The following is a 15,071-nucleotide window of genomic DNA, read 5'->3' as shown; positions in this document are numbered from 1 at the left end:
GAGACTGGGCTAGGCAGAGACAGGGAGAGGCAGACCGGCAGACAAACAAACATGTAGATTTGTGTTGGCTGGACTACTTTGAAAAGCAGTGGAGGATATGATTGGTGTGGGCCTGGGTGGGGGGCGGGCAGGCGGACCCGCCGGAAGGAACGGGCCGTGCTGGGAGCTCTGGGATCACACCAAGAAGGTGGGGTCTGCCAGTTTGGAGGGAGGAGGGTGAGGGGGCTTTGTAGACACGGACAAGCCTGAGCTCCTGGGCTTCCAGAAAACTTTGCTGCCCCTCCCTCAGCCAAGGGGCAGGTGAGATGCAGAAGCACAAGGCCTGTGCTCATCCCGGCTTGCCCCCCATGGCCCTGGAGCCCAAGGCCCCACCCCAATCGCCTTCCTTTCTCAGGGAGGCAGGAGATGGGAGCCAGGCGCCTAGCTCTCAGATACTTTTCCCCACCATGGCTGAGGCAGACAGACCCCACTTCTGGCTCCCATTCAGGCACCAGCTAACATGCACACGACTGAGAATGACTCCTTTTTCCAGATTCCAGTTAATGGAGCTGTGGCTGGCCTCCCCTGGGACAAGGTGGCAACAAGCATCAGATGCTGAAGTCTTTACGACCTCTCGCCTGCAGCACTGACCATAGCCCTTCCCTGTGGACTCCGGACCTTGGGGTCTCCCCTCCCATCTGCGCTCCACACTACGGCCAGATTCATCTCGAAGTCAGGACTAACGTCATGCTTTGGCTCCCCCTGAGACCTTCAACCCAAGGTCAACACACTGGCCCAGCCCTCAATTTCCCAGATGTGCTACTCACACCCTCTGTTCTAGAAAAATGGCCTTCCTCACAGATTCCCAAACTGTCCTTGTGTTTTCCTGCCCCTGGGCCCTTGCTTATGCCGCCCCCTCCTCCTCTCCCTTAGCCTTCTGACTAAAGGAGATCTTTCTTTTCCTTCCTCATGGCCCAGCCTTGGCAGCCCAGGAGGACCAGAGGGGACCTGCTGCAGGAGATACAGGTATAATGCCCTCAGACTCTGCCCAGCAGCCAACCCAAGACCACATGCTCCCCCAAGGCTTCAGAAAGTCCCTGAGCCCCGGAGGTACGTGGGCTCACATCGCTGCCCACCAGGGGCCTCTCCAGGTGGTCTTCCTGCGGCATTCCTGTTGGCCTGATGAGACCATCTCAAGGCTCCGTGTGGTCTGAGGCTGTTCCCATCCGGTCCTCCCTCCCCTCTCCTTTCACAGGTGTCAGACCTGCATCCTGTTCCAGAGGCTTTCCCTCCCTCTCCGTTATCTTTCACAGGCATGAATCTCCTATGCTTCCAATTCTTTCTTGGTGTGCTTCCTGGAGGATCTGACCAACACATGGCCCCGCTATGTTTCCTCTGTGAGGTCTTCCTCCAACCCCCTTCTCCAGGCTCCCCAGGCCACGGGAATATCTCTTGCTCTGGTTCCTCCCAGCGGCAGTTCTTGGGCAGCTTGCTCTGTCCGATCTGTCTTCCAAATGAACTTGTGTGCTCTGGAAGCACACGGCAAGTTCTGCTCATTTGCTCTCCTCAGGCCTGCGTCTCCTGCACCAAGGAGGCGCTTTGTGAACATTGGCTTGTTCAGCTGCAAATGTGTGCAGCCCCCCAGGGGCCCGCAGCTGTGTTCCAGAGGCAGTTGGAGAGGGGCCGCTGAGAAGGGAGTCAGCGAGACTGGTGGGTCGCGATGGGCAGAAAGCACGGGTGATGGAGCCAAGAGGGGGCCTTCTCTGGCCACAGAGAGGTTGGGGACAGTTCAGTGCGGTTGCACTGATGGCGGGGACCAGGGGGGTCTGAAGTTTTGGTGGGGACCTGGGTAGAGGGAGCCACAGCAGGGATTTTAGGAAGAGAGGGAGAAAAAGTAGAGCTAGAGAATCAGAGGTGAGGCTTTTACCACAGGGAAGTTTCCCTTTGGCCGCTTTTCCTGGAGTTTTGGCTGGCACTGCCCCGCGTGTCTTAACTTCCATCAAAACGGACTCTGGCATGCCTGACGGTTTTTGACTCTTCCACCTCTGGGATGGGGCCCTTCCCATCCCTCCCCAGGCCCTGCCTTGCTCTTGGCTGGCCATTCCCATTGGGCATTAAGGCTCAAGTGGCTCAGTGGCTGACTGCTCTTCTTAGCTATCGCATTTTAAAGAATAACTGCTGGACTTCCCTGGCGGTCCAGTGGTTAAGACTCCGCCCTTCCACTGCAGGGGGTGCGGGGTTCTATCCCTGGTCAGGGAACTCAGGGGAACTAAGATCCCACATGCCGCATGGCCAAAAGAAAAAAAAAAAAAAAAAGTAATTGCTGAAAAAACAATAATTTCAAAACCCGCAGAGTTGAAGTTTCCACCGGTAGGAAAGAATTTTAAATTAATTAATTTATTTTTTCTTAGCCACGCTGCACGGCTTTCAGGATCTTAGTTCCCCGACCAGGGATCAAACCTGGGCCCCGCAGTGAAAGCACTGAGTCCTAAGCACTGGACCGCCAGGGAATTCCCAAGAATTTTAATTTCAAATTATGGTATTTCAAGCTGGAAGGGACTTTGCAGAGGATCTGTTTGGGAATCCAGCCCTTCGGTCTCTGACAGTGGCGGTGTTTTCTGCAACTGGGTGGTGGGGGGTGCCCAGCCCAGCCCCCAGCGCCACCAGTCCTGGTCCGGGAGGGTGACAGACCGTTCTGTGGGTGAGTAGCCGGGCCCTTGGCGCCTCCTGCCCCCTCAGAAGGCAATAAGCCTTGCTCCTGACTTCCCTCTTGCAGCAGGAAGGCGCGCAGGGCTTGGGGTGGGATGCGCTGACCTTGGGGGAGGGAAGGCCTGGCTCCTGGGGTGTGTGCAGGGGCTGTGGAAGGTGGCGGGAGGAGGGAGGAGGCGCGGAAGGCCCTTGCTCTTTATAGCCCAACCCGGGGTTGTTCAGTGTGAGCTGGAAGTGCCCCACCCTCCGCACTATGAGCAGCTTCCTTCCTGCCTGCTGGCAAGCCTGGGTGGGAAGCCGAGGGAAGGGAGGCGGGGAAGCAGGCAGAGGGGAGTGGAGCAGCCCTCTGTGGCCCAGGGAGGCCCCTGCCCTCCGCAGGATGTAACTCCTGTTGGGAGCGGAGAGGTTTGCTGAGCTTCCAGACTGCAAGGCAGAGGCCGGGTGTTTGGGGAGGGGCTTTGGGCAGGGTCCGGGGTGTTCAGGGCTCAGGCTTTGGAAGACGTTGCCTGTCGGAAAGGGGCTGCTGGCTGGCACTGGGGCGGCGTCGAGCAGCCCGGCCCTTCTTGAGGAAGCCACATGGGGGCAGCAGAGAGCTGGAGAGAAGAGATCGGAGCAGAGGCCTGAGCTCAGACACCCAGACCCTCAGACAATGAGAGCCAGCGTGATGGAGGGACAGTGCGGTGTGCCTCTGGCCCAGCTCGGGTGGTGGGTCCACACTATGCCTCTGGGACTCTGAAGTGGTTCGTCTGCGTAAGCCTGAGGTTCCTGATGATGACTCTGACCAGCCCACCCCCAGACCTTCCCTTGGGAAAGGCCCTGCTTCTGCGCAGACCACAGGGGTGTGGTGAGCTGAAAGCGCAAGGGGCACGTCCAGTGGGGCCCAGGGTGTGAGCAGCAGGTGCCCCCTGGCTCCCGTGAGAGGACGCAGTTCTGGCAGCTGCTGGGGAGTCGTGGTTAGGGTTAGGGTACTTGTAGATGCCACCCCATCCCACAGGTGGGCTCCCTAGGGCACATCGGCCCTGTTCTGGAGACTTCTGCTTCCTGGCTCTCAGACTGGTAAGAAAGTCATGGGAGAATCCCAAGACCTTGCCCTGGGAGTGACAGTGACCGTCGACCTTTGGGAGCTCCTGGGGAGATGGCACTAACTTCCTGAAGGAAACCTGGGTGTCTTCAGGCCTTGATTCTTCTTGAGGTTTAGACTCTTCCTTCTGAACTGCAGCCCTGAGTGGATCCTGTGTGTGTGTGTGTGTGTGTGTGTAAGTATGAGTATTTGTGATTGTGTATGGATGTGTGTGTCTATCTGAGGGTGTATGTACGTGTGTATGTGTGTCTGCGTGTGCATGCACCCTTGGGCAGTGTGACCTGGGGCTCAGTCCGTGACCTGCCTCTCCTTCTGGTCCCTGACCTTCCAAAGCTAATTTGGGCCAAGAACATCAGGGTGGGTATAAATGTTTTCACATCCTTGGGGACTTGAAAATGCCCTTTGTTCCTGGGATCCAGAGTGAAAACGAGGAGTTTTTGGGGTCAGGCTGAGGCTTCTCGATTGATGACCATGGGGGCCCCTATGTCAGGCCATGGGGGCCCTATGTAGAAGGCCGTGGATGTCAGGGATCAGTCTGACAGGCCCTACCCCCTTCCCCTCTCCTCCTCTCCTTCAATCCCTCAGTCTGACCCAGGTTGCTGGTGTGGTTGCTGTGGTGCTGGGTCTCTCGGGAACTAGGGCTTTGAGCAACCAGTGTGCCCAGCATGGAAATTCCGTAGCAACCATCACTGGGGATTGGCTGGGCAGAATCCCTTCCCCCTGGCTCTCAGGTGCCCGGGGTGGGGGCAGGCACCCTCTCCAAGCCAGTGTGGGAGGAGAAGACTTTATATCACTGCTACTGATTTGTGAGACAGAGAGACCCTGATTCCAAACCCTGATACACCTTCAGTCATTGTGTTGTCTTTTTTCCTATCCTCCCAACCAGATTATAAGCCCCCTGACCCCTAATGACCAGCAAACGAGCCATTCCTGGTATATTTGCTGTCGATGGTGATCTGGGACTTTCCTGAGTCCTCATTCTGTTGTCTGGCTTCCTTAATTCTAGTCTAGGCTGCTGCAGGAATTGGTCTACCTCTGCTTTAGAGGAGCCTGATTTAGATGGTGTTCTGCCTTGTGGGTCCAGAAGGGGGAGTGCCTCCAATCCCTTTTTTTTTTCTTCCCCAGGGGAGAAAGACAGAATCCTGGCTTCCTGGACATTCTGGGCCCCCTGCCCCATGATTGGCCTCTGCTGTCACTTTCACACCCTCACCAGCTTTATCTTCCTATAAGAAGGCCCCAAGCTGGACTGATGTTCTTCAGAGGGACAGAGATGAAGTGTCCTGACCGCTGTTCTCAGCTCAGCCAAATTCTCCTCAAGCCCTGCTCCTTTGTGAAGCCTTTCCTTCCCTTTCCAGCCTTAAAATGATCTCAACCTGTTCTGAAGTCAAAGCGTTCATTGTCTGAACCATTACTTGGCACTTGGGGTCTAGGACCATGTGACTCATCTTATTGGCTGCCATTATTTGTATTTGGCTCCTGTAATATTGTCTATTCACGTGTAAGCATCTTTTCTTCCCAACTAATTGCAAACTTTTTAAGGCCCAGGGGCTGGATTGTATGCCATATATTTCTCTAGGGGTCCCTCACAGCATGGGACACATAGAAAGTGAGGGGTAATTGTTTGTCAGTAGATTGGGGAGATGATGGAGTGAGAGACCTGGCTGGATGTGAGTTCTCTTCTCTGGTCCTTCATGTTGGCTGATGATTCATGGGGTGGAATGGATACCCTTCAGGATATGGAGCTAGTGTTGGGTTAGCATTCCCAAGCTCATCCCTCCCACCCAAGCTGGGGTAGGCTCTAAATTCTGCCTGATGAGTTTAGCAGAATGAACAAGGAATAGTCCTGGAGAGCTGACATAGCCACCTCTGTATCTAGAGCTCTCTGGGTCTTGTATCTTCTCTCTCTCTCTCTCTCTCTCTCTCTCACACACACACACACACACACACACACACATCTTGAATTCTCAATTTCTTTTAGCTCTTGTTATTATGTGGTATATGATCCCTGACCTGGCCTGGTGAATGCGATGGGGAAATCACTTGACTGAGGACTGGGGGACCTGCTTCTGTTTCTCACTTGTAGCACGACCTTGAGGAAGGGCCTGTACTGGTCCGAATCTGTTTTCTCATCTAAAATATGAAAGTGTTTCTTTCTGGCTCTAGTATTTCATAAAGCAACAGAAGCCTTCAGGGGAAAGAGTTGCAGGCGTAAAGGTCAGAGGAGGATTCATATCTTTTCCTTGATGACTTGTGTGGAGGTGAGGGAGGAAGGCACATTCTGGACGTTTGGAAGAGAGACTTGAGGCTTCCCAGCTCCGACTGGCAAAGCCAGCTCTTGCTTCACCATATGCTTCCTCCTGGAGCTGCTGTCCAGTTCCAGAAGCATTTTCATGGTTTGGGGTGACTGTCTAATTCACTGTGTCTGGAGGAGAGCCCCAGTCTTGGTCACCTGAGCTGCCCTCCCTGGTTTCCTGCTGAGCCTGGCATGAAGGGCTTTCAGCACCTTGGACAGAGACAGAGCTCCTGGGAAGCCAAGAGCGCTTGGGATCGCCTGCCAGGCCAGCTTTCCTGGCGCAGTGGCACCAAAGCGTGGTTTGCTCCTTAATGTTTTTCAGTCTCTCAAAGACGCTCTAAAATAACCCCCCAATCTACGTCAAAACAGTGCACTTGTGCTGCAAACTGAGGGCATTATTTAACAACCACCACCCACCGCAACTATATCCTACAACAGTGTCAGGTACCTAGTAGGTGCTTTGTAAATACTTATTTTAAAAGAATATATGAAAAATTCAGCCTCCAGACAAGTGTCTTACTCTCCCCCCCACACCCCCCCCCCCTCGCTTTATAATCAGTTTGCCCCTCCTCATCAGTACCTATATAATAATTCTGGAGCTTCTGCTACTTGCGTTTTGGAGCCTCACTTAAGTCCCTTCTTGTGTCTGAGGAGACTGAGCCCCACCCTTAAATCAAAGGGACAGATGGCTGTTAAGCTCTCAGGGAGAGTAAACTTAAACTGGCCCCTCCTCTTTTTCATTTGGGGGTAAGTAGATGGAGGTGAGAACTCAACGCCTGACTCCTATGGGATCTAGTTTTATGAAGATGTTCACTTCTTTCCTCTGTGCCTGAGAAAACCCTTACAATCCAGGAGGGCCCAGTATTCCCAGGAAGCCCTCCTGGCTGCCCCAGCCCACTCAGAGCCCTCCCTCCTCTGGACTCCCTTGCACATATTGTCAGCAGCACAGTGTCACACCAGATCATTTTCATGACATTTCATGCCCATTGGTTCTCTCTCCCCAGTTAGATTATGGTGGAGCCCATGCCATATGTCTGTTTGTTCTCAAGAGACCCTCCAGTGAGGAGCACACAGCAGGGTGGAGTGGAAGATGGATGGGTCTGAGGGTCTTCTCACCTGCCCTTAAGATGTCTCCCACTCCACTTATTTTTAGTCTGAAATAAACATGTAGGATGGACCAGGGTCCTATCTGTGGAGTAACCATTGGCCTCAAGGGCACCTCGATCAGAGAACAAAGGCAGGAGGTGGAGGTGGAGGTGGGTATTGAGGGAAAATGGAGAGTCGACCGATGGGGGGAGAATGTGGTTGTGTAGAATTAAAGAATCACTCACTGTTGGGGCTGGAAGGGATCTCAGAGATCAGCTTGTTTGGTCTCCTCATTTTACAGGTAAGGAAAGTGAGATTTAGCGATCCTCCTACAGTTACCCAACAAACGGGCCCCTTTCCATCACCTCTGACCTCGTTCACGTCTTCCACATCTCTCCCTGGACTACTGCACAGCTTCATGTAGCTGATTATATTTTTCCAAGATGCTCACGCCAAAAGATCACATTGCACATGCTTTTCTTATGTCAGTGACACTCCTCCATTGAGAAGTAGGGGTCTATGTTCCTCTCGTTGAATCTGATGGGCCATGATCACGGCAGAAGTTATTCTGTGTGACTTTCTAGGTTGTTATTAAAGGTGGTACAGCTGCTGCCTGGACCTCTCTTGGGACACTTGCCCTTGGAACCCAGCCACCACGCTGTGAGGAAGCCAGGCAGCCACGAGGAAAGGCTTCATGTAGGCATTCTGGCCCCAGTCCTGAGAGCCCAGCTGACAGCCAGTATCAACCACCAAATGTGAGTGAATGAGCCTTTCAGTCCCAAGTTGAGTGGAGCAGACACAAGTGGTCCTGGTGGAACCGGCCCAAATGGCAGACCCATGAGCAAAATAAATGCTGTCATTGATTTAAGTCATTGAGGGTTGGGATGATTGAAACACCTTATATCTGCCTCAGTTTCTCCAAACTATCATACACATTTCATTAATTCAATAGACCTTTATTAGATACTGACCATATGCTAGGATCTGTACAAAGACAGACATGATTTCTATATTCAGGGACAATACATTTCAGCTGCCGCCACTGTTCCTTTGCACACAGAAGAAAATCCATACTCCTCAGCCCTGTGTTCATGGCTCCAGCCTATCACTCACCGACACCACACCAAACTGTTTTGTCCCCAGATCTGATCTCCATTCTCTGCTCTCTATGCCTTTGTTCATGTTGTCCCCGCCCCTGCAGTGCTTCTGCCCTGTCCCACCTCAACCTTCAAGCACCTTCGCTCTGAAACCTTGTCCCCTCACAAGGCCCTCCCGGGCTCCTCCAGCTGAAAGTAATCGACACCGCCTCATCGTCCCACGGCATTTACCTCAGATTGCACAGTTTCTGTCTGCACACCGCCTCTCTCAAGCTTCAGTATTCTGTGAATCCCTGGAGGAGGGAACCTGGCTTGTCCCTCCTGTACCCTCACAGCATCTGGCATAGGGCCCAGTAATATGAGGCCCCCAGTAAACATCTGTTGATGCGACTCGTAGCAGAACCAGAATTGAAAGTTAGGTGTTCTCCAGTGCCTTACTTGCTTCTTTGGATATTACCACGGCAGGGGAAAAGCCCCATCAATGGAGGGTATCAGGTGGGTGGGAGAGGACCTTGGTTATGGCTGGGAGTTGACAGGATCACTGCACGTGGAGCTGCAGGTGGCCATGAATGGACAAAGCTCTGGCTCCTGGCCAGGGCTTTGTGGTGGGTCCCTCCCTCTCTTCCTTCTCTTCGTGCTCTCAGCAAGCCTTGAGCACCCACTTCTGGACGGGAAACATGCTGTTTCTTTGATCTTCCTCTCCTCCGACCCCAGTTCACTTCTGAGAACATCTTCCTTCTCAGGACCCAGTCACACAGAAAAACGGGCCCCGCCGTGCTGTCTAAGCCTCCCCTGGCACAGCGAGGGACTGTTCCGTGTCCTTCCCCATGGGGTCTCTGAGGAGCCATTCCATGAGCTGTGTTTCCTGCGCCCACCTGACTGGAACTGCTTCCTGGTCCCCTGCGATTGTCGCTTGCTCTCTTGGGCCCCATTCTGGCTGCATCTTGCCTGGCCCGTCCCTTGGCGGTACCCCGGCAGGGGCAGGCTTCAATCCCTTTTTACCTCCCAGGACAGGATACCTCAGACTGAGCAGGGGCGGAGAGTGGGGTGGGCAGGATGTTTTCCAAAGACTTTTCTCCCTAAACTGTCTCTTTCTGGAAGCTGGGAAGTGCCTCTGTGTCTCCCAGTTGGTACAGCCTCCCGCTCCCTCCAGCACAGTCACGTCACAGGCTGGGTGGGAGACAGCTCTTTCTAGGACTGATCCCTGCAAATGGCTCACTGAGCCCCAGTGGGGGTGGGGCGGGTTCTGGTGGCTTGGGTATTAAGGTTGAGCACTTTCCTCTCTCTGAGGGATCTGAGGTTAGTGGAGGTGGGGAGGTGGTGGCAGGGAGGCTTCTCTATAAGCTCCTCTGCTGCCCCTTACCTCTTGGGGGCTGGTACCTGTGGCCCCACGAAGGATGCCTTTGGGGGACCTCATCCCCGTCTCACAGTCTCTCTTCCTTATCCCGGTCTTGGCTGTGGGAGCGGCTCCGCGGGGCTGCCTTCAGGCTCTCTCCTCAGCCTCCAGGAAGGCAGAAATCTGCATTCAGCTCTGACTTCTGAGGTGTGTGTGTGTGTGTGTGTGTGTGAGCGTGTGTGTGTGAGAGAGAGAGAGAGAGAGAGAGAGAGGGAGAGAATACACAGGATGAGGGCTACTCTGTGTCCAGTCTCCTCTCTATTGGGAGGATCAGTGGTCCCTCTGATTCCTTCATCCTCCCGAGGGATAAGAGCAGAGGCCTGTCCTGGGAACATGGGAACCTCAGTGCGGACAGCTGGCCAGGCTAGATGAGATGCCCCTCTCCACTGCCTCTCTTCCCATGCCCATTCTCACTGCAGGCCCCTTCTCACGCTCTCAATCCCTTGACCTGGAGGGGAAGACACCCCAATCGTAGGTTAATCACGCTGGACTTAGTGCAGGCAAAGCAGCATCCAGAGGGGTGGTCCCGGGGTGGGGGAGGAGCTGGACCAGTCATCAGCTTGGTTCCTCCCAGTACCCAGGTGGGTTGATGTGCCTGATGCCAGGTCACAGAGGAAGGGGAGTCTGTGCCACAGAAGGCCCTGGGCATCTTGAAGTGTGAGTGAGGAAGCTGCCGGAGGTGGAGAGGGCCTCGGGGATGACTGTACAGATAAGAGCCTCTGGTCTTTTTTAGCATCAGCTGGTGGAGCCACCCCCTTCTCTCCCACTGGCTGCCTCCCTGAGTCACTGCCCACCCACCAGCAAATTAAAAAGGGGTGTCATCTGCTGGCCAATGGCCCCATCTGGCCCCAGGGTTTGCCTCTTTTTGCTCCTGGGTGGAAGGTGAAAGTCTGGGTAGGGTGGTCTCACCAAGACCTGTTCCCCTGGGCCTTTCTCTTGCCAGACTCTGCTTCCTTCTCTGCCCTTTGTTCCCCCCCCCCCCCCCCCCCCCCGGCATCCCAGGATGGTTCTCCCTGGTGACAAGACCCACCCCCTTGCTCCAAGGACAGAGGCAGCTGCAAACCCTCAGGGGCCCCCACATGGCCCCATCCATCTCGCCGGTCTCTGATCTGGGCTGCAGGGGAGGGGACCCGCGGAGGGCAGCTCAGTTGCCGACTCCTCCCCACCGGCCAGCTCAGCTGTCAACACTCGCCTGCCGGCCCTGGCCGTCCTGAGGCCCCGCCTGGCTGCTCAGGCCGGGGACACTGCGCCCCGGAGACCCTCAGTCAGACCCAGGCAGGCGGTGGGCAGGCGGCAGGCAGACACCCTGCCTGCCCTTGAGCATCCTCAGGCCTCCTTGCCTAAATAAGGGAGCTGTAGCTGGAGTGAGCCAGCTGGCGGCGGGGAGGGGCCTGCGGCTAGGCCAGGGTTTTCCGAGGGGCTGGGCCGCCGCAGCGCCGCAGGGCCCCGAGCCCGCCGATTGGGCCTGCACCGCTGGCCCCGCGCAGCAGAGGGAGGGCGGGCTGTTCGCACAAGGGGATCCCCAGGCTGGAACCTCGCGTTCAGAGGCCTCTCTTTGATCCCGAGGCTAGGAGGCCGAAACTCCTGTCAGAATGTCCCGCTCTGGGCAGGAGGGCCTGGAATAACCCCAGGGAGGGCTCTGTGTGTGTGTGTGCGTTGGGTGGCGGGCGCCCCTGCTCTGGGTGCGTGCCCCTCCTAAATCTCACCCACCCTTATCTCAAATCTCGGTGGCCTTAGGCCTCCAGATTGTCTTGCCCTTCACTTTTCTCGGGTCTCCCCTGACCCTGGGCTCGTCTTCCCAGGGCCCAGGCCTCGCCCGTGGCACCTACAGCGGGCACTGAGCGCAAGCTGTGTGTAGGAGCCCGTGCTCGGCGCGGTGGGGGACCAGGGCATAAGGGACCGGCCCTCTCTCTCCCTTCAAGTCAGGTCCCCTCGGTCCTTCCAGCGGGGAGAGGGGGGGAGGCGGGGCGGGGGCGGAATCCCCAGGCTCCTCCTTGGCCGCCTCAAGGCCGGCCGTCGCACCTGTCCTCACGGTTCCCCTACCTACGGGTCCCTTCCCCCTCTTGGGGCGCGCGAGTCCCGGGGGCTCCTGGGCTGAGCGAGGGGCTGGGGTGGGGGGCAGCCCTCGGCTCGGCTCAGCCAATGGGAAGGGCGGGCGCGCGGGGTGTGTGGGGGGAGAGGGCGGCGCTGCGGGCGCGCGGCGGGCGGGAGGGAGCCGGGAGGCGGGGGCCGGAGCCCGAGGGGCGCGCGCCGCGTTAACCCTTCCGCGGCCGGGCCGAGCAGCAGGCGCAGCCCGAGCCGCGGGCGCCGGAGCGGCTGTCGGCACAGCGGGCGGGAGCCGGGAGCCCGGCGCTCGAGCAGGCGGAGCGCAGCGCGGAGACGCGGCGGAGCGGGGCCCGCGGCTCGGCTGGGGCCGGCAGACAGGTGTGCGGGCGGCCGGGCGGCCCGAGCTCAGGCAGCTCCAGGCCGGGCCCGCGGTCCGGAGCCGGCGCCGAGCGGAGACCCCGCGCCCGCACCCCAGTCCGGGCCCCGCCCGTGCTCTGCCTGGCCGCGGGGTGCGGGGACCACGGCCGGGTCGGGCCACCCGAAGCCTGTGTTGGGCCGGGCCGGGCCGGGGTGGGTGGGGGTCCGCCCGGCCCGCCCATGGGCTCAGGATGCCGGTGCGGAGGGGCCACGTCGCGCCGCAGAACACCTTCCTGGACACGATCATCCGCAAGTTTGAGGGCCAGAGTGAGTGGGGGAGGGGGCGGGCGGGGAGGGGGCTCTGGGGGCGGGCCGAGCTCTCCCGAGTGTGAATGGGGGGGCGTGCCCAGGCCGTGTGCGTCCTGCTAGTGAGTCTATGGGGGCTCGTGACCCCAAGGCACTGGCCAGGGGTCGCGGGGGCAAGGCTTGGTGCTGGGGGCAGTGGGCTTGGGGCCAAGGGGCCTGGTGTTGGGGAGCGCGGCAGGAAGCTCAGCTTAGGCTTCCGGGATCGGGGAGTGTGTGTATGTGACAACCTGAGTGTGCAGGGAAGGGAGGTGGGATGGGAGTGTGCAGGTATCCTTAACTCTGGGTGCCTGGATGTGAGTGGGGCTGTGTGGATGCAAGAACGGGAGAATGTATACGGCCCAAACTGTGGGCCCCTAAGAGTACCGTGCATGTGCCCGTCCAGACTGTGTTGCCGGAGACTGAAAGGCAAGCGTGTAGGGTCAGTGCCTAACACGCTCTTGGGTGTGTGTGGGGTGTCTGTGTGTCACCCATGCGTTTGACTCTGCATGGGCGGTGGGGAGGTATCTTTGACAAGGCTGGGAACTGTGGGCCCTGGGGTGAGAGGGAGCCAGGGCTGAAGCTGGCCTTTGGGGGCCTAACAGGCTCCATGCGATGACCCTGTGTTGTTGCTTTCCCTCTCCTGAGCCCCTTTATGGGGACTACAGCAGCCCTAGTGCTGGCCTGGTAGGGGAGCCTTCCAGAAGTGTCCCAGGCTAGGTGAATGCTCTGTGTGTGGGTATTTGCACCCTCCTGGCATGCGTGTGTCTGTCCCGAAGGCTGCATGTGCCCTGGTGGGTGTGACTGCCAAGGGCCCTGGGAGGGGGTGACATTCCTTGCCCATGACCCTGTGAGCACAGGACAACGTGTGCTTGTGACCGTGGTGGGGGAAGGGAGGGGTCAGTGTGCCGGGCAGCATTGTCTGAAGCAGAGGAACAGGATGATCCTGAGGGGGAGGAGACTGCAGTGGTGGAGGGCAGTGAGGCCGGGGCTTTCACTCCCACAGGCTCCGGGAGCCTCTGTAGGCTGGAAGCTGGGGGGCCTGCCTTCTGGCCCCACCTTGCCACTGACTGCTGCGTGACCTTGAGTGACTCTCTTCCGCATCTGGGAAGGAGGGGGCGGCCAAAGGGGCCTTTCAGGTCCCCTCTGTCTCGCTTATTCTAGGAGCTCAGGGAAGGAGGCGGGGGTGGGGGGGCGTGGGGGGGGTGGGGCCTGCCTTCGAAGAAACTCGCTCTCCTCTCCAGGCCTGGGAGCGGGGCCCAGGTGGTTTTTCCTCTCTGAAGATGGTGCGTACGTGGCTGGTACGTGGCTGCTACTCGGGACTGCCTCGGGCTCAGGTGGAGATGGAGGCTCAGTCAGTAGTCTTTTCCTGTGACAGGGAGCCCTGCCTTCTGGGGCTGATGGCTGCCTGAGAGTTTTGGGGGGCCTGGGGAACTGACCTAAAGATTGACCCAACTTCAAAAAAGTAACTTCCTGGAGGCCAGGGTAAGGGAGGGGGAGGAAGGCAGGAGGAGGCCAGATCCTGATGCAGCAGCCTGGGCCTTGCGCATGTGATTGCCCAGGGCTGCAGCCTGAGGGCTATGCCCACTAGGAAGCGGGGGGGGGGGGGGGGGGGGGGGGGGGGGGGCAGAGTTCCGACTGCTACCCAAAGCACCAGCATTAAAGGCCAAAGTGGCCGGAAACTTCTGTGTTTATAAAAAGCTCGTATCCTCAGAGCATCTCTCCTGGCACGAGCTGGGGCTGCCACCCGCCTGCTGCTCACCCACCAGCCTGGCTCTTGGGGCACGTGTGAAGGAAATGAGCCAAGTCTAGCTGCAGTGGGTCCATTGGAGCCTCCCCTTGATGGGGCCGAACTGAGGAAGGCCTCACATCCCTGGAGAGCCGCTTTCGTGGGTCTGTCTGTTTACAAGTGGGCCGCTCTCTCAGGCCAGCCTGGGCTCCGGGTGTTTCCAGGGTTTGGAGCTGCAGGTCCCTTTCCTTGCTCCCTATGACCTTGGGCCTCCGCCCGTGACCCTCCGCTTATTCCTCCCCTTCTGCCAGACCTACGTTCGAAAGCGGGCTCTATCTTTTACAAGCTGCAAGATGAGGGCAAGAACTTCTTTTGAGTCTCAGTTTCTTCATCTACAAAACGAGGATAACGATGGGGTTGTCAGAGTATTAAATGAGAGAAAGGATCGTAGGTGCTCACGTGGTACTTCTTCCCTCATCCTCTTTGGCGCGCCCACTCCCCAGCTGCTGACTGCCCTTGGAGGGGTCGCAGAAGTCCCAGGAAGTACTGACCTGGCAGGGTCCGCAGATACTTGGGGGAGTGATTTCCTAGGGGTCCCCGGGGTAAGGAGTGCCCAGGGAGCGCCACCCAGTCTAGAGAGCGGGGGTCAGGAAGAGAAGCTGGAGCGGTGCAAAGGGAATGCTGGCCGCCATCTCTGGCCCTTCTCAGGCTCCCTCTCCAGGCCCAGTGTTTATCCCTCCGCCGCGGCTGCTGACACGCGTTGCTGACACCCGCCCAAGGCTGGCCTCGGCCCCGGGCGCGGAGGGGGCGGCGGGCCGCTGGCAGTCCGCCCGGGGGAAGCCACGCAGCCAGCCCGCGGGCCGGGCGGGGGAGGGGGCGCGCCGCCGGGCCGGGCCGGCCGAGGCACCTGTGTCCGGGCACAGCTGCGTTCGTCCCCTGCTGGGCACCCCAGGCCC

General features: G+C 58.1%; 1 protein-coding gene across 1 annotated transcript in view; it reads left to right on the top strand.

The window, feature by feature from the left end:
• The first annotated feature begins 12,295 nt into the window (after window positions 1–12,295).
• The window catches only part of KCNH2 (potassium voltage-gated channel subfamily H member 2), a 32,976-nt gene continuing 30,200 nt past the window's right edge, over window positions 12,296–15,071 (top strand). Inside the window, exon 1 of the mRNA XM_068550179.1 lies at window positions 12,296–12,371. Within this exon, the coding sequence (XP_068406280.1) occupies window positions 12,296–12,371 (76 nt within the window). The remainder of the gene's footprint in view (window positions 12,372–15,071) is intronic.

Source organism: Eschrichtius robustus, chromosome 8 (assembly GCF_028021215.1).
Source record: "Eschrichtius robustus isolate mEscRob2 chromosome 8, mEscRob2.pri, whole genome shotgun sequence".
Classification (NCBI taxonomy): Eukaryota; Metazoa; Chordata; class Mammalia; order Artiodactyla; family Eschrichtiidae; genus Eschrichtius; species Eschrichtius robustus.
Note: the sequence above shows the minus strand (reverse complement) of the source record. Positions and strands in the feature narration are given on the sequence as shown.